The sequence below is a fragment of the Conger conger genome, chromosome 8, assembly GCF_963514075.1.
Source record: "Conger conger chromosome 8, fConCon1.1, whole genome shotgun sequence".
In the NCBI taxonomy this organism is placed as follows: Eukaryota; Metazoa; Chordata; class Actinopteri; order Anguilliformes; family Congridae; genus Conger; species Conger conger.
The window spans coordinates 17,979,915-18,003,584 of record NC_083767.1 but is presented as its reverse complement, the minus strand read 5'-3'; the positions used below and the strand labels follow the sequence as shown (position 1 = coordinate 18,003,584).

The following is a 23,670-nucleotide window of genomic DNA, read 5'->3' as shown; positions in this document are numbered from 1 at the left end:
CTCCTCATTTAAAGATATGTTCATAATTTCATAGTTGAGGAATTGAATACCATCTCAGGCTGGCAGTATATAGACAACAATCATAAATATACGCTTTGGATGAGAGCCTTTGCTAAGTGAATATAATGTAAAAATGTAATGTAACCAAGATGCATTGATATTTGCTTGTGTTGTACAAATCTCAATTATCACTATGTTGCTTAAAGTCCTGCTGTGACATGAGCATTGACCACAGCATTTTATCTCACAAAGCTAAGAGCTGGCTCACATTAAAACAGCTCTGCTCGTCTAGTTTAGTTTAGTGGGCAGGAAGCAAGGGGCTCATCTGTGACGTTGTGGGCCTGGGTTCAAAAAGAAGGAGGGGTTCCAGCTTCGCCTAGAGGGAGTTTGGTTAACCGCAGATCTACATCGTCTCATCGGCAAGTGACAGAGAAGAGCTGGCAAACCCGTGGGACCAAACCTGAGAATATAATATGCATAGCTCAGAAGCTATACCTAGTCACAGTTCTCACTTTCTTATTTTATGCTATTTAGTTAAAAGTACACTCCTTGACCACTTCAGCCAATGATGTGGAAGCAAGTCAATGCAAAAAGCCTGCAGACATGGTTAAGGGGTTCAGATGTTGTTCAGACCAAACATGCCAAAGAAATGTGATCTTGTGACTTTGAATGTGGACTTATTGTTGGTGCTAGACAGGGTGGTTGGAGTATCTCAGGAAATTGCTAAACTCCTGGAATTTACAGAAAATGGTGCAAAAATCAAAAAACATCCAGTGAGTGGCAGTTCTGTGGGGGAAAAAAAACATCAGAGAGTTAATGAGAGAAGTCAGAGGAGAACGGCCAAACTGGTTCAAGCTGACAGGAAGGCAACAGTCACCCAAACATACGTTACAACATGCATTACAACGGTTATATGCAAAAGAGCACCTTTGAACCCTTCAAGTGGAAGGGGTACAGCAGCAGAAGTATCAATAAGTACAAAAAAGTAAGTTCACTGGATGTTCTCAATTCACTCAGAAAGATACGAAAGATATTTTATTTGGTTACCAAATATTCTGTGGACCTGCCGGCTTTATGATCGCTGGGCATTCGGTATTTTTGTGGTTTTTGTAAATAAATATACAGTGTATGGCAAGCAAGTTAAAAACAGTTTGTAGGCTGCTTCAGCAATGCTATACTTCTACATAATTATACTGAGCGGGCTCACTATATATTTGCGTTAGTTGGCACTTCCATTCAAAATACCAAATTTTGAACCCCAATATCTCACCTGTTTCAAACCCAATCTCAATGCCATGCTGGTCTACTACATTGGCAACGGGCTCACCAGCTACTGATTTTGGAATTGCTATGTTGCGCCATTTCTGTGTTATGGATACTCAGAAATATACTTTTCTAATTTCATAACTGTACATTTGTTACATTTGAATTAGAGATCAAAATTCTAATAAGGGGGAGACACAAATTAGTCTAATTGAATGTTCTGTTATTAAATGGACATGAGAATCGCGAGACTGTTATGTGTCGCAGGCAGGCAGTAGATTACATTTAGCACACTGACAGTAGCAGCATCCAGCCTGACGGACTGTCTAAATTGGCAAGCAAGCACTCAATTTAGACTCAACAACAGCCATTCTACCTATAATAGCTAAGTTAGCTAAGTGTATGGTGTTTAACTGAGCTATAACTTTACATGCTCTATAAAGACTCTATCAGTTTACATGCCAACACCCAATCTATCAATTAATCACACTATGCTACACCACACTACATACCAACGCAGTTTGTGGGCAAGCTATGTTGATACAAGATATGTGGTCTTAAGCACTGGTAAGAACAGTCATGTGGCAGTCAGAGGGTTGCCGGTTCGATCCCACCCTGGGTGGGTCCTGACTAGCTGGTTGGTACCTTGCATGACAGCCGATAGGACACATGGCATGCTTTAGAAAAGTGCAAAATAAGTTTTTATTACCTTACTTTAATGTGCAAAATTGTCAATACACTTTACAGTGCACCACTCTAAGATTGTTAAACGTCTGAAAGAATCCACAATCAGCCCAGTAGTAAGCACATGTTGTTTGACATACAGTAGGCAGTAGGCATTATACATGGCTGTAACAGTTGTCAGAGATCTGTTCTGATACCTTGATGGAGAGCAGGCTGATGTTAGTGTTAGGGCTGATTGAATCAATTTCCTGTCTTTGGATGATTTCAGCAAATGCAAACATTAAACTTTTTTTTTTTTTTTTTGATTAATAGGCTATTTATTTTGTGCTGGTACTTCCTTCCTTGAGCACAGGTTGCATGTACTGTAGGAATTAGTTCATGTAATAAAAAATTATAATAATATACATATATACAGCCTCTGGAAGCTTAACATTACTGTGCAAGGTGCTTTGTATTTACTTGAAGTTTCTTTAATGCAAGCTCCATACCAACTCCAGATAATACTCCATACTAGCCAATGTAAAGCCAGCAGCTTGTCACAAACTAAAATATCCCCCATTGCACTTCCATATCTCTACGCACTCGGCTCCTGCCAATTTGCTGAAGCTAAGCAAGGGTGGGTTTGGTTAGTACTTGGCTGGGAAACCTCTTGGGATGCTGCTGGAAGTGATGTTGGTGTGCCAGTAGAGGGCAATCTTCCTTTTGGTCAAATAAACCCCAATAATTCAGTACAGTGTTGGGACACTGTGCTGTAGGAAATGCTCTCTTTCAGATGACTCATTAAACCAATGTCCTGACTCACTGTGGTCTTTAAAGATCCCACAACCCTTATGACAAAGAGTAGGGTGTTCCCTGGTGATCTGGCTAAATTCCCAGCATGACTCTTTCAACCTGACACCTCATCATCCCCTGATTTGGCTACAAAAAGGGTTCTCTCCCTCTGCATCTCAGCTGATGTGTGGTGAGGGTTCTGATGCAAAATGGCTGCTGTGCATTACCCAGGTGGGTGTGATACATTAGCAGTGGTTGTGGCATGTTTACTCATCACAGTAAAGCATTTTTGAGTGTGAGGAAGGCTCTAAAGGATCTATCTATCTGCACGCAAAAACACTAACACTGAAATCAATTGTCTACAGACATTTAATTATCTTGCTTGTATTCCTGAAAAACATGATGGTAATATTTATTTTGGGATTCGGCTGGCTTTTGAGTCAACCAAACAGACTTCTGTAATGAGTCAATTGTAATGAGTGAATCTGAAATCTTCCCGAAAATTGTGTTTTGTGAACTCAACTCTTGGTCTCTACATTAACGGTTGTACACATAAACAGAGGAGCTGGCTTTGTGAGCCCAACCACAAACTTTAACATCTTTGTACAGGAAGCACCTGTGATCGAGTTACTGCAACACGGCTCGTATTTCACAGCAATGGCAGCTAAACAAAGCTGTTTCGTCGATATCCATTGAAGCCAAAAATATCTCCAGCACATTTGTGCTGTTAGTTGTAAGCTCATGTGTCAAAGGTGCCTCTTGTATTTCAAAAATAGGTCACTGGATTTGAATATTGTCAATGATGTTATCATTCTTTGACTCTGCAGGCCAAGGTCAGAAATTAGAACCTGATATGTGTAATACATTCCAGCTAAAGAAGAAGTCATTCAACTGTCCATTTTGAAAATACATAACAGTATTAATGAGCTGACAGCTTCAGGCGTCATGTCTCTCATGTGGCATTCAAGCATAGCCATCTGTGATGTCAGCATTACCATTTTAACTGACACGAGGCACTTTTGAAAGTGAAGTTGAAAAATGCGTATGCGTGTGTATGCGTGTCAGGGTGTCTGTGAGCATGCGCACGACTGTGCGTGAAAGTGCCACAGTACGTGTGTGAACAGTATGAAACCCCCTGTTCATTTAGCACCTTGATGCAATGATGAGATACACAGTAAAATGGCCGATGTTAACTCAACTCTGACAGAGTTCATACAAGTCCATTTGAGACCATGTACTCAGTGAGAGTTCACTTGTGATTGGAGTGATTCATTATTGTTCTCTGTGGGGCCTTGAGCTACACCACCTCACACAGATGCCACCAAAGAGATAGGATGATCAGAAATGTGAGCCACTGCGACATCTTTCATTGAAACAACGTCATATGTATGTCAATATTCAATATCATAAAACAATATGAAATGTGCTATAAATTGTGCTTTGAATCAAACTGTTATGATATAAATCTGTCCCCCTTCTAGGGAAACATTGGTTTCAACTTCTGTGTACCAGGGATTTCTTTTGATGAATCATGATCTTGTGTAGGTGGGACTTCAAATAGGTAGTCATGCAAGCCAACCCAATTACTGACCTGTTTATATTAATAGTGTACAGGCGGCATAATTCCTTGGAGATTCAACTCCCAAAATAGGTTCAAGTTATAAAACACTTCTGACCGTGGAAATGAGCTGATAGATAATTATTATGTAAAGTTGCGCAGACATTCCCAGTTGGACCATCTGTGATATGATATAGAGGTGACCTGGAAGAATAAGAGATAATTGCATTTTATTTAATCATTTTCACACAGCATTTCCGATTTCCCAATTTTCAAATGGATATGTATGTCCTTGTGGTTCTGTGAAAAAAGACACAGCTTCATATAAACTGCATTGGTTGTTCAGTCATACTGTGCCTTTAATAACTCTGCCTACTATATATGACAGTATGGCAGTTGCTATTGACCGCAAATAAAGATACATAATAACTTGTTGCCTATACAGTGGCGTCGTATTGTGTGTGAGGAAGTGTAACCACTTCTTCCTATGCGTGATCCCTATGCGTATGTGCATATTTAAAAATGCTAAATGCAAAAATAATAATGCTGTGCTCCTGTATAAACTTTGAGAATGGACTGTATTTTTGTTTTCATTACATCTACAAACACTAGTTGTCATGTCTCAACATGCAGCGCAAACATTTCCATTTGTTTGTAAATGTTTGTGCATTTACTGAAGTTCTTTTTCCCAACGGATTTCAGCAGGGATTCTTTGTTCACTTTAATTATTGGGCACACAGAATTCAGTGAAGCTCTGCTGCAATGCTATTTCTGAAATTATGTGAAACAAAGAAAAGCAAATACATTACACACTTGTTTTGGAAATAAAATATAACCTCTGCATTCTTGTTGAACTTTATTTGAATAGCAAGTCACACTCAATAATTATACATTACTCAATGTAAAATGAGCTATACAAAGGCTGTATAATAATATGACTGCCAGGTTAATGTCAGCACCAGATCAGAATGAAGACTACTTTTGCAGCAGAAGGGGATTTTTCTGTCGCTACAGACAAAAAGCCCCTCCATTGTGAAGGCATACAATAAACGAAGCACTGAAAAACTGCTTTCATTGCACTTTTTATGGCCTAAACTAGACGTACACAAATAAATGAATACAAAAGAACAGAATACAGAAAAATAGCATGTTTCCAGTGGATGGTACGATACATAAGAAATTGATGCTATTTTATGATTTAAAAAAAATATTAGCAGTATTACATATAATTTGATATGTTAATTTTAAAATCTCTCAGAAACATCACATGGAAGCTTTCTCTAGCCTTTCTCTGAGGGGGGTGAACTTTGGCCAAGCTTCTTCTAAAATTGCAGCAGCTTAAATGCTTAGTGGAACCTTTGGTATATATTTGGCCTGTCTGACTGTGTACAGTGATCAGTTTTGAATAACAGATAAACAACAAAATGAATCCTCTTGGGCCATTTCAAAACTTGTTGCAGGCCTCCATATAAAACAAGAAATTACAGTGCTGCTTTAATAATTGTCAGACAGTAGGCTAATAATAATAAGAAGAACAAGAACAAGAACAAGCTGTGCATAACGAGGATGTCTTTCACCTCTTGTTTCATACATCCTCCATTCTTGTATCTACTACATAATCTAGCTGTCTTGATCCATGTCGTCTACCTGTCAGTCAGATCTGACAGTTGATGAAAGGCTAGCGTGTGCAGTGAGCCAGTTGTCTGGAGCGTCTAATTTCCTCCCCTCGGCATGCTACGTGATAGCCCGGGTCCGATTCCACAAGCGAACGCGGTACGGTACCACGTACCTGGGAAAGCCACACACTGAGTACTTGATGGATGAAGCCAACGGAAACGGTGTGCTGCTCTCCTACATTTGGGTTTAATTGGGGTTGAACGACATGTAAATAGACTGGGCGGTGCCTCAAGTAGCCTTCTCAGACTCGCTTTTGGCTGCCCGTTTACTTCTATTTGTCTGTCCGTTTGGCTTGTTTCATTTCTTAAAATGAAAAGAATGGTTCTAATTGCTGGTTTCCTCATGTTGTTCATGGAAGGTAAGGCCAAAATCTATCTCATTATTGAGCATTTGTTCAATGGGGTTAGTTTTTTATACAAAATACTGCTTCAATATAATTTTTCTAGGTTAATTATTCAGTAGTTTTTATGTACTTACTTATTTATTTATTTTACTTACAGATGGCAACATCAATGTTGTGATACGAATGTTTTTACAAGCCATTTTCTAACAAAAAAAATCAATGTGGAAAACTTTTGAGTGTGTTAATCAAAAAAATCAATCATTAATTCGGTGATATTATAGGGGGGAAAAAACTGATTGCATTGGCACCATACGCCAGCGCAGTACTCAAAGGGCAGGCACATCTGTATGTGTACAGTCCGTTGTACTTTCTGTCTGTACTGGGACAGACTCTCTGTGTTGGGACAGGCAGCTGTGCAGGTTGCTTTGGAAACGAGCGTCTGCTAAACGTCTGTAATGCGCTATAACATAACATTCCCCTGTCTGTGCTCATGATGACGTCTCCCCCTCCCCCCACAAACCCTCAGTGGGTCGCTCAGCCCAGGGCGAGTATGCCCGGAAGCTTCTTAATGACCTGATGTACAACTATTCCAACGCCCTTCGGCCGGTGGAGGACACAGACAAGGCTCTGAACGTCACCTTGCAGATCACCCTGTCCCAGATCAAAGACATGGTAAGTCCTGCAGCAGGGAAGAAGGAGGAGAGGGTATAGAGATGGAGATTAGGGTGGGGGCAAGCACTATAACTAAACTATACACAGCTACAAATGTATGGGCCCCTGTGTGGCCCAAAGATTGTGTTAATTAGTAATGATGACACATGAATACACCGCTTTCCTGAGACAGGCCTGTGGGTGGCCATGGGAGTTGAAACTCTGAGCTAAACAGTTCATAAGCCGTTTCTTGAGTTTTGCTGAGAACTTTTAGTTGTTTAGTGGTGATAATTGCACCAGAAGTCCAATTCTTCAAGTTCTGGAGTAATTGCTCCAGAAACTGAAAAATGTGTCATTTTGATGATTCCTGCATGGTATGATTCCTTCATAGGACTTGAGGCACAGACTCCACTCAACTGTTTATCTTTCTTGAGTTTTCAGTGACATGAATTTTAATCGTGGCAATTGCTCTAGAAATCAAAATGTATTCATGTACATTAAACTGAAAAACATGTAATTTTGGTGATTCCTGCATGGTATTATTCTTTCATAGGACAGTGGCAGAAACCTCACTGGACTGTTTATCTTTGTTAACTGTTTGAGTTATCTTTGGAAGTTTGGACATAGGTCTCATTACACTCCAAAAAGCTAAAGCTCAAACTGGCTTAAAACTGTTGACATGTTATCTGTAGACCTGCTAGAATTTTATCTTTGAGTATTTGTTTCAATGGCTTTACTCCTATTAATGTTGAGTCAATGTTTACTCTCTGGGGAACAGGAGTGAGCAGCCTTTGCCTTACACCAATCATTTGAAATTGTACTGCAACATAGAAATTGTTGAAATGCAGTATTAAAAATATTTAAGTCACACTGCTGTTAATAATTTTTAACTTCCTTGCTCAACGGGAAGATCAGATATTGTTCCTAATCACCAAAAAGCCACGTACAATAAAATGTATACAGTCATCGTTTCTCTGTTCTTTTGAGCTAAAACGTGTTGATTATTACTCATATATGGATTCTTGTTTGAGTGGGTTGGGCTGGTGAGATTGTTTCAGGGAATAGACAGTGTTCATCTAATGGTAAATGGCTGGCATTTATATACTGCCTTTAGCCAAAGCTTCTCATTCTTCTCATTCTCATTGATGCTTTTCATTCACCCATTCATACACACACTCACACACCGACGGCAATATGGCTGCCATGCAATGCATAACTAACTTAATTCAAAAGGTTTTTTGTCTAATTTTATATTTTTTTGAGAGAAAATGTTTAATCATCCTCCACAGTTTATATAGTATTTTTACAATCAATTTGGCACTAATTTCCAAAACCCTGAGGTTGTTGTTTTTCAAAGCTGTAGACACAAAATCATAACAGATAATCAAAATGCATTTTTCAAAATAAAACACTTTTTCAATAGCCTGAATACAATACCTAAAATAATTTGTTTGCTGAAATAAATCACTTGATCTTAACATCAGTATTAGCATTTCAAAATGCATTGTGTTACAAGTACTGACCCTTTCGAGTGTTTTGTCTAAGGTTTTGTAAATTGTGCACAAATCTGTGAGATAAGTGGAAAAGTGATTGTAAAAAATTGCAAACTGGATGCGTATACTTACTAGCCCTGGAAACATATTTGTGTTTGCCAATTCCATTTGTTTGTTTTACACCAATGTGCCTTCTGTCAGTTTCCGTTACTCTTTTGCGATATTTTTGGGATGATGTGTATTTTTACAGAGCGATACTGCTATGTGTGTGCATGTGTGTGTGTGTGTGCGTGTGTATGCTAAAAACATATTCCTTCCTTTATCTCCCTCCCACACACACACGTACACAGGCATACACACATGTTCACACACACGCACACACACACCTGTATCGGTATCGCTCTGTAAAAATACTACCCCATTTACTCTAAGGACTTAAACACTTGCCTCAATCAGTCAGGTGGTGTCACGGTTACAGAGATGGAATACTTAATAAGGTAGATTCCGACCGGTGTGTCCTGTTACCTTGGAGAAGCGCTGCTCTTTGTCCCTATGGCAAAACTGCATTGTTGTTGGCCAATGATACGGCCCTGGGTCTGGATTCTGCTTGACATTGACTGCTCTGTCTTGATTTCAGCCAGTCTGACAGTCTGGAGCCGTTACAGTATCCTATCAGTGATGCGATTTCCTGTGTGTGAGTCATCCTTGCCAGGGCTTCAAGTGTCCAGTCAGGAAAGCATCATCTTTGTGTCACTTGCATAACTTTGATTTAATACATTTTTAATTGCTTGCTATTTATATTTTTTGATTTTGCAGAATTTAACTTTGAAGTCTGTATATATATTATGCTAGTTTAGGTTTGGTTTGATTAGATTTTCCGTAGATGGAGATAATCTTTCCGCTATATGTACAGAAATAAGACTAAATTACATTCTATGTGCATGACAAAAACACACATTATTTTTAAACCACACACAATATTGCATAAACTTAGAATGTCAATCTAAGAAAAATGTATTGTAAATGGTCCTTATGTTCATTTCATTGGCCTAAGTTTGGAGTATTCAATTAATTTGGGTTTATAAACTCATGTCAGTTAAAATGTTTTGACACATATATCCTCCATGATGTTTTTACATGACAAAATAATATCCAGCAATTTGTAAACTTCATCCCTAGACCTGTTTTTGGACAAAAAGTAGTTTACGATGTTTCGATGCTTTAAAAAAAAAAAAATAGAACTAGTTCTATGTAGATTACCTGATAATGTATCATAGTACTGGTTGTACATTACATGACTAAAATGTAATGAGTAACATCATCTTATACCATTCAAAAGGTGGTCGAATCTATTATCATATTAATCATATTTTTGTACGTTTGGATTACTTGCAGTTTCATTTATCAAGTAGGCCTATTTTATGGAAAAAATTTGAAACATTAGCGTTATGCTTCTGACAAGAATGTGGTTTCTTTTTTTCTTTGAATGTGTAGCCACAATACTTACACTCATTTCCTGCTTGTACTCCTATGAAGGTGTATACATGTGGTCTGTGTATGCCTGGATGTGTGGAGTGCTTGCATGTGTACGTGAAATATGTAGTGTGCTTGTGCGAGTGTCTGTGTTTGTGTGTGTGTGTGTGTGTGTGTGTGTGTGTGTGTGTGCATGTGTGTGTGTACATGTGTTCGTGTGTGTATGTACAGTGGGCTCCAGAATCCAGGGCTTGATAAACAAGTACACAAAGTGCTGTAAATGAAAAAATAACATGACATAAGCTTTATTTTCCAACATGCGTAAAGTAGTGCGCTTTATTAATGATTCAATGGAATCAACCAAGGTCTTACATTTTTCAAATAAAGCATTTATTTCCCCAAAAGCAGATTCCACAATTATTAGCATCCCTGGTTTAATGCTTTAATATACAAAACACCGCTGGCATGGATGACTGCCGCATAATTTGTGATAAGGTTAGGGAACACATTTGGAGGAATTCTAAACCATTCCTTGATACAGAACTTTTCAGAATCTGTGATATCCTTGGGATACTCAGTTCAGACCATCTTTTTCATGGAATTGAAGTCTGGAGACTGAGATGGCTATTTCTGAGTGAATTGTGTTTGACGTTGTCTGAGCAGAGGCAATCAGATTTTCAGCCAAGATTTCCTGGGACTTTGTAGAATTTGTTAATTCTTTGTTGAATTAATTCTTGTACCTGTGGTTTTTGGAAGAAATTAGATTACTTCATAAAAAACAAATTGAAATGGAAGTATATAGTTTATTATAGTTGTTTATTATATGCAGCCTTTATTCTCCATTTTTATTAAGTGTGCCAATAATTCAGATTCTAAAGTCTCCAGGGCTGATCACAGGTACTTCATTTTTGTGGGCTGATTACACAATCAAGATTATATTTAATCCATTATTTGCCATCACTGGTCATCACCTTATCTCAACCAGATGGGAATACTTGGAACTGGTTCACAGTTACTTGGAACTGGCTCACATCTTCATATATACAGTCAGGTCCATAAATATTGGGACATCGACACAATTATCTTCTTTTTGGCTCTATACACCACCACAATGGATTTGAAATGAAATGACTGCAGACTTTCAGCTTTAATTTGAGGGTATTTTCATCCAAATCAGGCGAACGGTGTAGGAATTACAACAGTTTGTATATGTGCCTCCCACTTTTTAAGGGACCAAAAGTAATGGGACAACTTTAACAATCATAAATCAAACTTTCACTTTTTAATACTTGGTTGCAAATCCTTTGCAGTCAATTACAGCCTGAAGTCTGGAACGCATAGACATCACCAGACACTGGGTTTCATCCCTGGTGATGCTCTGCCAGGCCTCTACTGCAACTGTCTTCAGTTCCTGCTTGTTCTTGGGGCATTTTCCCTTCAGTTTTGTCTTCAGCAAATGAAATGCCTGTTTAATCGGATTCAGGTCAGGTGATTGACTTGGCCATTGCATAACATTCCACTTCTTTGCCTTAAAAAACTCTTTGGTTGCTTACGCAGTATGCTTCGGGTCATTGTCCATCTGCACTGTGAAGCACCGTCCAATGAGTTCTGAAGCATTTGGCTGAATATGAGCAGATAATATTGCTCAAAACACTTCAGAATTCATCCTACTGCTTTTGTCAGCAGTCACATCATCAATAAATACAAGGGAACCAGTTCCATTGGCAGCCATACATGCCCACGCCATGACACTACCACCACCATGCTTCACTGATGAGGCGGTATGTTTTGGATCATGAGCAGTTCCTTTCCTTCTCCGTACACTTCTCTTTCTGGTACAAGTTGATCTTTGTCTCATCTGTCCATAGGATGTTGTTCCAGAACTGTGAAGGCTTTTTTTGATGTTGTTTGGCAAACTCTAATCTGGTCTTCCTGTTTTTGAGGCTCACCAATCTTGTGGTGAACCCTCTGTATTCACTCTGGTGAAGTCTTCCCTTGATTGTTGACTTTGACACACATACACCTACCTCCTGGAGAGTGTTCTTGATCTGGCCAACTGTTGTGAAGGGCTTTTTCTTCACCAGGGAAAGAATTCTTCTGTCATCCACCACAGTTGTTTTCCGTGGTCTTCCGGGTCTTTTGGTGTTGCTGAGCACACCGGTGCGTTCTTTCTTTTTAACTGTTCCAAACAGTTGATTTGGCCACATCTAATGTTTTTGCTATCTCTCTGATGGGTTTGTTTTGATTTTTCAGCCTAATGATGGCTTCCTTCACTGATAGTGACAGCTCTTTGGATCTCATATTGAGAGTTGACAGCAACAGATTCCAAATGCAAATAGCACACTTGAAATTAACTCTAGACCTTTCATCTGCTCATTGTAAATGAGATAATGAGGGAATAACACACACCTGGCCATGGAACAGCTGAGCAGCCAATTGTCCCATTACTTTTGGTCCCATGCATTTCACTTGCTGAAGACAAAACTGAAGGGAAAATGCTCCAAGAACAAGCAGGAACTGAAGACAGTTGCAATTGAGGCCTGGCAGAGCATCACCAGGGATGAAACCCAGCGTCTGGTGATGTCTGTGCGTTCCAGACTTCAGGCTGTAGTTGACTGCAAAGAATTTGCAACCAAGTATTAAAAAGTGAAAGCTTGATTTATGATTATTTATTTATTATGTTAAAGTTGTCCCATTACTTTTGGTCCCTTAAAAAGTGGGAGGCACATATACAAGCTGTTGTAATTCCTACACCGTTCACCTGATTTGGATGTCAATACCCTCAAATTAAAGCTGAAAGTCTGCAGTTAAATCCATTGTGGTGTATAGAGCCAAAAAGAGGAGAATTGTGTCGATGTCCCAATATTTATGGACCTGACTGTATATATTTATAAATGAGTTAATTTTCTGAAAACAGGAAAGATTTTGCTCTGGCCATGCTTCATTCTAGACATTGAACTGACCAGTATTACTTTCATTGCTGTGCATTTAAAAATCCTATGAAATATAAACTAACCACGTAAAGACGGGCCAATGTCCTTAATTGCGAATGTCGTATCTCTATGTGGTATAGGACGAAAGAAACCAGGTGCTGATAGCATACCTGTGGATCAGACAGACGTGGCATGATACCTATCTGAAGTGGGACAAAGAAGCCTATGACGGCCTGGAGGTCATCCGTATCCCCAGCAACCTGGTCTGGAGACCCGACATCGTCCTCTATAACAAGTACGCCAGTACGTTCAAAAAGAGTGCGTAACCAAATTGAATAAATAAAGACAATAAGAGTAGCCCTGTCTTTGAAAAAGCTACTGTTATGTTACTGACCATGTTGAGAGCATTCTTTCCCACCATTATCATGCCCTAAGAGACCCTTTGAACTCCTTAAATTGCATATTCATTAGGCAACCAAGAGAGGAATTATGAAAATGGGGCAAAAACGAAACTCATTTTTTAAAAATGATTAAGATTCTACCTCCTTAACCAACCTATGGAAAATGTTTGTGTTAGTATACATACTACTGTATGAGTCACTCTTTGTGAGTCACTTTTCCTGTGCTCTCTTTCAGAGCGGACGATGACTTCTCGGGCCCGGTAGACACCAACGTGGTCTTGCGCTATACGGGCGAGATCACCTGGGACTCCCCGGCCATCACCAAGAGCTCCTGCGTGGTGGACGTGTCCTACTTCCCCTTCGACAACCAGCAGTGCAACCTCACCTTCGGCTCCTGGACCTACAACGGCAACCAGGTGGACATCACCATGGGGATGAACAGCGGCGACCTGTCGGACTTCGTGGAGAACGTGGAGTGGGAGTGCCACGGCATGCCGGCCACCAAGAACGTCATCATGTACGGCTGCTGCTCAGACCCCTACCCAGACATCACCTACACCGTGCTGCTCAAGAGACGCTCCTCCTTCTACATCTTCAACCTGCTCATCCCCTGCGTCATGATCTCCTTCCTGGCCCCGCTGGGCTTCTACCTGCCGGCTGACTCCGGGGAGAAGGTGTCCCTGGGCGTCACGGTGCTGCTGGCTCTCACTGTCTTCCAGCTCATGGTGGCGGAGAGCATGCCGCCCTCAGAGAGCGTGCCGCTCATAGGTGAGAGAGCACGGGGGCTGCTGCTGGAATCCTGCGGGCCCTTCCTGACCTCCTCCTCCACCTCCTTCTTTGACTTTTTCTTCTTATTCTTAAGAGTCATCCCTAGAACTTCTCTTGAACAAAAAGTAGTTCTAATGTTCTTTATTCTTAAACTAGTTTTTAGTTGCTTACTTGTGAAATCTAAAGTGGACTTTTTGGGTTACTTATAGATTCATTTATCAAGTAGGCCTATTTTCTGGAAAAATTTGTTAGAAACATTAATTTTATGCTTCTGACAAGAATGTGGTTTCTTTTTTTCTTTGAATTTGTAACCACAATACATACTCATCCTCCTTCTTATTTTTCTTCTTCTAGTAATTGTTGTTGTTAACATTACACCCATTGGTGGCTTTTGTTAATGATGCTGCAAGAATTATCATTCACTCTCAGAAATGACAGTGGAGGTACATTTTTGTTCTTCAATGATCAAATTCCCCAATAGTAAATTAATGGTATATTGCTGACAAGGGGTATAGTCTCATGTACCAATAGGGTACTGCCCCAACAACAAGCATTTGTACCTTTTCAGGCACTTTTAATACCTTTATTCCTGAGAGTGTTCGTGTTTTGTCTCTTCTGGTCCACCCAGGGAAATACTACATAGCAACAATGACCATGATCACGGCCTCCACCGCCCTGACTATCTTCATCATGAACATCCATTTCTGCGGTGCGGAGGCCAAACCCGTCCCTCAATGGGCCAAGGTGATCATCATCGACTACATGTCCAAGATCTTCTTTGTGTACGAGGTGGGTGAGAACTGCACCACGCCGCAGACCGAGAAGAGCCCGCTGCACGCCGACGAACCCCACACCAACGGAGACGTGAAGAAGCACCGGCACCACCACGACGGCCACCGCTCCCGGCACCACGGCGAGAAGCAGCCCCGCGCGCTCTCCCAGGACTGCAGGAAGTACGACGGCTTCATGGGCGACTTCAACGGCTGTCAGAAGGATGAGGCCTGCTGCACCGAGAATGTGCCGCCGTACGCGTGCACCTGCAGGCACCACGACGTGCTCATAAGGAACGTTGAGTACATCGCCAACTGCTTCCGAGAACAGAGGGCGACCTGCGCCAAGGGCGCCGAGTGGAAGAAGGTGGCCAAGGTCATGGACCGCTTCTTCATGTGGATCTTCTTCATCATGGTCTTCCTCATGAGCGTGCTGGTCATTGGCAAAGCCCCCTGACATTTAATGCCTGTTAATTCTCAATTGCCTTTGATTCGTTTATGTGATGTTCTCCCAATCGTTATTCATTTGTTTGCAAAAAAAAACAACTAAGTTGTAAATATGTATTTCAAGTGATTTTTTCTTTTTTTTATCCTGGCATAAATTATTGAAGGTGTCATGTTATAGAACATGGATTAACATTGATCTTATTGGCATCAGCACTAGCAGTGTTTGTAAAATTGTGGGCCTCCAGTTACATCAGAGTCAAATATCCGCCCCTCATCATATGTACTGTACGTACATACAGTATGTGATGATGACAGCGCTTTGGATAAAGGCGCTATATAAATGCCAACCATTTACCATTTACCATGACAGAAAGCAATACCAAAGTTTAAGCCCTGTGACTTTACTGAGTATCAGGTTTAAATTATTGATATGAAATTGAAATTTTCTGCTCTACAATTGTCTTTTGCAGTACCAACCTTTAACAAACTGTACTGTGTGTTACAGTTGTTAATGATTGTATGCAAGCTGGTAAGATGATCTTTAATTTCCTATTAGTGATGCTTCTGGAACATTCTCCATGCTGGAGAACATAACCATGCTGTATCTGGTTCACCTGCTGGAAACCAGATGCTAATGCTGAACCACAATGGCTCCTCCCAAGGTTCAATGTTATAGTATTTTCTCTTCCAAAACAATGCATTAAATTGTTAATGACCGGCTTTGCTTTCAAACGTGGTGCAAGATGTAAGACAATCCACACACACTGTGAATGCGCATCAATAATGTATTTTCATGCATTTGGCCTTATGGTGTATGACAAAGGCAGACAAACTGTCATCTCAGAGGGGCAGGGCTCTTAAACACAGCTAATGTGAAACTCAGAAAATGAAAGGGCCTGAAATGTACTGTACTGTACAAAAGAATAACTGGACTGTACCATGTTTTGGGAATAAAATTGTACTTAATAAACCAATATAATGTGCTACACACCTTGATTAGCGCAAGCGGAATGAGATTTAATCCATTTTCAGGGGAAGATTTCTGCCTGGGGGAAGCTTAGCTTTTTGAAATAAGAAGCAGACCACACATATACCGAGGGTTTTCAGGAATCCATGTTTTTCACATTATCTGGTAATCCACCCACCTCATTTCTATTTGACTTGGATGCAGTCAGCAGTTGACCTCTGTTTGCTCATATTGCATGTCCAGGGAAGCTGTTCTTATTGATGGCTGGACTTATAAATAGTCTCACTGTTCTGAAAGGGTTTTGTTCAAGGCAACACTTCCTTCAGCTTGTTCAGGAAATATCCCACCTCATAAATGGAAGAAACATAGAACAGAGAAGGCTAACACATTAAATAATATAACATAAATGCTCAATTCTTTCCTGAGGTGACCGAGCCAAGACTGAATCAAAGACATCTCGCTCTGTAATAATTTATTATGTGTTTTTATATTTACCCTTAGAATACAGTTCCTAAGGCATGTGGTAATTCACTCAAAGCAAAAAGAAAAGGCTGTTGTGCAGATCCAACCCAAGTAGGGTACAGGTGCAGGACAAAAAAAATGCAGCTATCAGAGAAAAAAGAATGAATGTTATGCTCTAATGAGTTTGTTCCTGTAACGTTTCGACCAGCGAGGTCTTCGTCATGTGAAATTCTTCCCGTTAGTTCATAGGAAATATCATTGCTGTTTAGCTCTGGGTGCTTTAACATGCGCTCACAGTAATTGATTGTGCCTCCAGTTGCACTCAGTATGCACACACAGGGCCTAATGTGAAACCTGAGCAAATTACAAGCATCTGATTGCCAGCCCTCTCCTGAAGAGAGGTTTTAAAATTAAATACAAAAATGAAAATATCTGCATTGTAGCCTGGGATATGAAATAGTATTTGCTATGAAAAAAGTAGTTTGACTACTAAACCCAATGTGTTGCTGTTTTTCTTTAAAGCATGCTATGGTTTATTAACACAACAAAACAAAAATGGTTGTAAATAAAAAGGAACAACCATTTTTTTAAATTGCGCTCTCAAGCATTCTCAACATTTTGCACTGACTTTAAACATAGTATATATAGTATATACATTGTGTAACTTGTGTGTCCAGAAAGAAAATACAAAATGTGCATAATGTACAGTATGTACAGATCATAGTTTTGTGCTCCTTTTCTCAAATTATTATTATTATTTTTTTCACATTCACCTTCTTGCAGAGTAATCTTGAATTTTCTAGCTATTTGTTTTATTTTAGGTTTTTAGAAATGTTTTTGAAAATAAAATAGTTCCAATTACCCATCAACAACCAGCAGTTTCCATTATAATCTTCTTATAATGACGTGAATAAAATGAAAGAGGAATAATCCTTCAAGAGAAGGATATGATAAATAGCCAAGTAATGATCGTAAACAAGATAATATTACACATTTCCATAACTATATGCTTACAATAATAAAATGTCGAAAGGCTATGGCTCTCTCAGCTTTAAAAATGGAAGAAGCTAAATCTGTTTTAAAGAATAATGTTTTACTTTTATTATCACTCTGTATAATGCACACATCTTACGCCCATAATGCTTACAATTATAAAATAAGTGACGAGGAAAGATTTCAAGATGCCCACCTATCCACTTCTTCAGAAATGAAAAGCATATTTATCATATTGAACAGTATATGAGCGCAACATTTTTTACAAATATGTAAATCTGTAAGTTCTGTTCATGGTAACATGATTGTTCTTATGCGAGTAATAACACCACTTCTTATAACTAGGTCCAGTCAGTATCATGACATTTTAAGGAAAGTGCATTAATATCAGGATTAACATTGTTTGGAACAGCCAAGGGTCAGATAAGGACTTAGTCTTGGGTTGGGTTTAAGTGTGAAGTTGTCAAGCTTTGGTTAGGTTTCGTTTAATTTGTGGGTCAAATCAATACTCTGACTGAAAGGAAGGAAATACTTTGTCAGCTCTCTTGTGTGTCCACAGTGCCATCTAAAGGTATCCTTAGAAAAAGCATAATGTTTTTGGATTGGCTGGAATTCTTTTCATTTTCTGTATTGCAAGTCTTGACAGATAATAAATACTGTGTTTGCATATTAGTTTCTATGAGAAAGAACAGGATACAGGTATTTATTAATCAAGCTCTCTCAAATATTGCTAACAAGATACATTAGGCACCATGCTCATTTCTAGCAAGCTACAATATTAAATGGTGCAAATGGTGCAATTTGAACATATCAGAATCTCCTATTGTTTGTACTAATTTTTAGCAATGTCAGTTGGTTCTCCTTTAGTTCACAGAACCTTTGAGATAGCCAGGTTGGACGTAATATATACAGTGCAGTCCATAAGTATTTGGTCAGTGACACAATTAATGTTGTGTTGGCTGTTGGATTTGATAAATAAAACAATGAATATGAGGTTAAAGTGCAGACTGCCAGCTTTTGAGGGTATTTACATCCATATGTGTAGGTATTACAGCCTTGCAAAGTATGTGTACATGGTGCTTATTTTGATAGACAATGCTGGTATACACTCTTCAACAGTAATATGGTGGTTATACCAGTTAAAGTCAAATTGACAGTGCATGGTGATAACTTGTGAGTAATGCTTTCAGTTCTATACAAATTAAAAACCAAACTAGTCTCCTTTTTAAAATGCTTTATTAACTACTTACAACTATAAAGACAAATAGTCCTGAATAAGTTTTTTAAAACATCACAAAAAATAGAAAACAGATAAAAGTCCTAAGAAGATACAGAAGACAAAGTACATTTTGGCAAAAAGGCACACTAAAACATTGTCTAAATATTTCATAGACTATTAAAGCATTGTTCGTTTAAGTAGCTAGAAACCTTTTCAAGTTAAGGATACTACTTATGTAGTGTTAGTGAAATGATCGCAGGAGAATAATGGGTTCTTCATAGGAGGCGTGCCAATTCCCTAAGTCAGAATTGAGTTTAAATGAAACTGCATACTCTCTGAAATGGATTAGGGAGCACTTTGCCCTCCTCCTCGTTTTATAACATATTAGCACAACACATAATATGAACTTTTTTATCAAATGTTCTAATATCAGTTGGACACTTTGGCAAACAGATGGGGTTGAGGTTATGTAAAAAGAGAAATAAAGTCATCGGATATGTTTCTTCCAAATATATTATACTATATCTTCTCAGTATTTTTGCTTAGCTTCACATACAACACACTCTCACTGCATATATTAAATATGTCCTGATGCCTGTTGTCATAATGAGAGTTAATAAGGAATATTTTATAGGTTAAAAACATTTCCAAACACCACAAGGACAGCCTTTAAACAGGCTACGAACACTGCATGGGCATCAAAGTTCCTGTTCCAGCAAGGTAATACCAAAATTTTTAAACACATTGAAATACAGTGGAACAAGACGCAAGTCCATGCAGCAAGCAATGCCAGCATCAAAGTATTTTCTTCTGCATCACATAGCTGTGTACCATCCCCTCTTTTGGCCAAGATAGACCACAGTCTCTGACATGGGACAGTTACACAAGGACAGTGACATTACTCCTGTCAGAAATAATATTATAGTCATATAAACACTCTCAAAATAATGAAAAGGAAGGACCAAACATTTAAAGCAACCTTAAGGCACGTACATACACCAATACAAAATGGGTGCAGCTTGCTCTGATTAAACATTTCAAAGCGAACCACAGAAAAAACCCTTGAGATAGAAAAAGATACCCTAAATAGAAACCATTTTTTGCGAAAGTTTTCACACATCCAAGCTAATATTCTTACTTTCATTGAGACTACAGTGGAGAAACCCAGCTGGAAAATAGACAACCTACAGAATCGCCCCTCTATTGCATATTTGTTTGGCTTCAATTTAAATGTAGAAGTTACTTCATCAAAATGCATGTATTGTACCTAGACCTGGTCTCATATATAAAATAGGAAATGGTGTATAAGTACTGTGAAAGATTAGGCATTCACGTATACTTGATGACACTCAAGTAAGTGCACTCAAACTTCTGTTGTTCTCAGAGGAGCTGATAGGAACTGTGGGGCAACACAGTGCACTGAGAACATTATCAGGATTTTACCATGTATACGTGCGGTACTGTACAAAATGCAACGTCCTTCATACTGACACAGAGTACAGAAAAGTGCATATGATATTACATTAGGGAATGTGTCTAATAACTTTCTCATATGGACCCAAAAGCAAGATTCAGGCAATGAATGTGTCTTTTTTCACACTTCTTGCAAAATGCCAAGTCCCCTTCTTTCATATATGTGTCGTCTCCTGTGCTGAATCCAAAACAAAATGAAAGATAAATAGAATGTAATATCAGCCCCTGTGGAGTGCTTCAGGCTCTAAAGAAAATAAGTACAAGAGGAGTGTTTCTTTTGGTAAGAAGATCATTTTCACATTTCTTTCTCCAGACATCCCTATTCAAATCTAAGACATACTATGTCTTAATCTACATGCTACAGTGATAAAACGTTAAAAAAAATGTTTTCAAAGTTTTAGTTTATATATGCTGCTGGTTATGTCCTGCATTCAAAACACACGTCTTTGACTTATACTGTACCTATGTATTGCTTATACATTGAGAGTTGATGTGATGTTAATTGTGCCAGTCATACACTCTCCAGAAATTGAGATAGAAAACAAGGAAATAATATTGTTGTAATGGGTACCTTTCTATCATATTATAACTGGTCAGTCCAAAAAATGTAATTTTGGGCAACGTTCCCATTTAAATATAGTGGAAAGCCCAGCACAGTGGCAATAGAGGCTACAAAATATATATATTTTTAAAATCACATGTAGGATACGTCACATAAGAGAAACACACTTAAACTTAAATATACCATCATTTTATGGGAAACTCACTCACTTGGTTGTAGAGGACCACAGAAGCTAGTCATCCTCACACCTTCATCTGCTGCTTCCTCAGTCTTATAGATGTACTGTACTCTATAGTGCTCTAAGAGGTCAATAGTACAATAGGCCCACAAGAGTTCTAGCTTTATAGTACTATTCCTCAGGTCAACCAAATTCTGTCACATTCTCACAGACTTCAGGTACAGTATATCTCAGCATTCCAATCTTTCAAAAGAAAGTTTGATACCCAAGACGTTTCAACAAAGCTGAAAATATTAAAATAACAATTGTCAGTAGTACCTGTGCCAGTTCTTTCTTATTATCACCATGACTTAAGTGTCACAGTGTGTGGTTGTCTTTTGCATGTGCAGTCATTATGCATTCTTAGAGACACATGTTCAGTGAAAAGCAATCTAATCCTGGAGTGCACCACTGATATAAAAACTTCATACAGCATCACATAATTTTATAAAGATAAAACACCTCAAGAGCAAGAATAACATTCACAAAAACATAACCAAAGCAGTAAAAATAATAAAACATGAACATTAATAATGATAAACACCCTCTTTCTAAACTGTAGACAGTGTAAGGACGGAAGATGCAAATGTCAAAAATACCCCATTAAATTGTCTATAAAACTCGAGATAGATATTAACTCCTGTTAACATCTGTCGTATTTCTCAAAATATATGCTTTTTTGTCACATTTTTCTTCAGTGGTCTTCTTTTGTTTCTGTCCTGAAGTTCTGTTTTTTGTTAATATTTTTAAAAGTTAATTTCATTTCAGTTAAAAACTCCCAAGCTTTGGGTACAAACCAACAAATGACAAACAGATAAAAAAGGGACTTCAGTGTTCCTTCAGTGTCCTCTTCATCCCTGTAGGGGGCTTGAGGGTTCTTCAGTAGGTATAGTAGATGTTGTGAATGGGCGTCATCAGTAGGTCTGGTAGATGTCGTGAACGGGCGTCTTCAGTAGGTATAGTAGAGGTTGTGAATGGGCGTCATCAGTAGGTCTGGTAGATGTCATGAGTGGGCGTCTTCAGTAGGTATTGTAGATGTCCTGAATGGGCGTCTTCAGCAGGTCTGGTAGTTGTCATGAATGGGCGTCTTCAGTAGGTCTGGTGGATGTCGTGAACGAGCGTCTTCAGTAGGTCTGGTAGATGTCATGAACAGGCGTCTTCAGTAGGTCTGGTAGATGTCGTGAACAGGCGTCTTCAGTAGGTCTGGTAGATGTCATGAATGGGCGTCTTCAGTAGGTCTGGTAGATGTCTGAATGGGCGTTTTCAGTAGGTCTGGTAGATGTCGTGAATGGGCGTCTTCAGTAGGTCTGGTAGATGTCATGAACGGGGGTCTTCAGTAGGTCTGGTAGATGTCGTGAATGGGCATCTTCAGTAGGTCTGGTAGATGTCTGAATGGGCGTCTTCAGTAGGTCTGGTAGATGTCGTGAACGGGCATCTTCAGTAGGTCTAGTAGATGTCTGAATGGGCGTTTTCAGTAGGTCTGGTAGATGTCGTGAATGGGCGTCTTCAGTAGGTCTGGTAGATGTCATGAACGGGGGTCTTCAGTAGGTCTGGTAGATGTCGTGAATGGGCATCTTCAGTAGGTCTGGTAGATGTCTGAATGGGCGTCTTCAGTAGGTCTGGTAGATGTCGTGAACGGGCATCTTCAGTAGGTCTAGTAGATGTCATGAACGGGGGTCTTCAGTAGGTCTGGTAGATGTCATGAACAGGCATCTTCAGTAGGTCTGGTAGATGTCGTGAACGGGGGTCTTCAGTAGGTCTGGTAGATGTCATGAACGGGGGTTTTCAGTAGGTCTGGTAGATGTCGTGAATGGGCACCTGGAAGGTGGTGGTGGGAAAGGCCTGAGGTACGTACCCGGCGTAGCCCCCATACGCGGCCGCTGCCACCACCGCGTTCTTCTGCAGGGCCGCCAGGGTGGCGGTGGTCGGCGCGGCAATGGGCACATAGCTGGCCCCATAGCCAGCTCCGTAAAGGCCTGCCGCCGCCGCGGCCGTCGGGATGCGCTGGAGGTTATGGGCCATGGCGTACACCGGGGTGATGGGACGGCCCTGTAGGGAAATGAGCGGATGCACAGATTGATGGAAAAAGCTGAATCATAGACAGGTCAAAATCAATTCAAGTCGATCCTTGAATTCAATTGAGTGGTTGCCCAACCAATGGACCTTAATGTGAAAAACAATCACAGTGAAATTCAGTTTATTTTTATAGTCTTTTCATAGAAGACGTTCACAAAAACAAACCCTGCTGAAAAAAACTGCTCAAGCTAGGTTTTGTAACAGCTGGTAGCTGTTTGACCAGTTCAGACCAGCTCCATACTCAACATGGTTTGACCAGCTCAAGCTATGTTTTGAAACTAATTCGAAGCTGGATTTTACAAAAGGGAAAGGCAAAAATAAAAGGGAAAACAGCCGGCCTGAACCCCCAAATAGCAGGTGTTTGGCTCATCAGCATGACAACCATTTATGAATCAACCCTGTAAAGCTAATTAAGCTCATATATATAGCATATATTTTTCTTTAGAGAAAAGATGACATGAGCCTGACT

At 39.5% G+C, this 23,670-nt stretch overlaps 2 protein-coding genes across 6 annotated transcripts in view; one reads left to right on the top strand and one right to left on the bottom strand.

Moving 5' to 3' along the window:
• The first annotated feature begins 6,256 nt into the window (after positions 1–6,256).
• Positions 6,257–15,242, top strand: LOC133135936 (neuronal acetylcholine receptor subunit alpha-9-II-like). Its single transcript, XM_061253308.1, has 5 exons — positions 6,257–6,311; positions 6,823–6,968; positions 12,987–13,141; positions 13,483–14,015; positions 14,644–15,242. Exons 1-5 carry the CDS (start codon positions 6,263–6,265, stop codon positions 15,240–15,242), a joined length of 1,482 nt encoding a protein of 493 aa, XP_061109292.1. The 5' UTR covers positions 6,257–6,262.
• Positions 15,243–18,873: 3,631 nt separating this feature from the next.
• LOC133135672 (RNA-binding protein 47-like) overlaps positions 18,874–23,670 on the bottom strand; it is a 35,700-nt gene continuing 30,903 nt past the window's right edge. For all 5 annotated transcript variants that reach the window (XM_061252858.1, XM_061252860.1, XM_061252859.1 and 2 more), the window contains one exon: positions 18,874–23,174. In XM_061252858.1, coding sequence (XP_061108842.1) covers positions 22,911–23,174 — 264 coding nt within the window. In that variant the 3' untranslated portion in view covers positions 18,874–22,910. The remainder of the gene's footprint in view (positions 23,175–23,670) is intronic.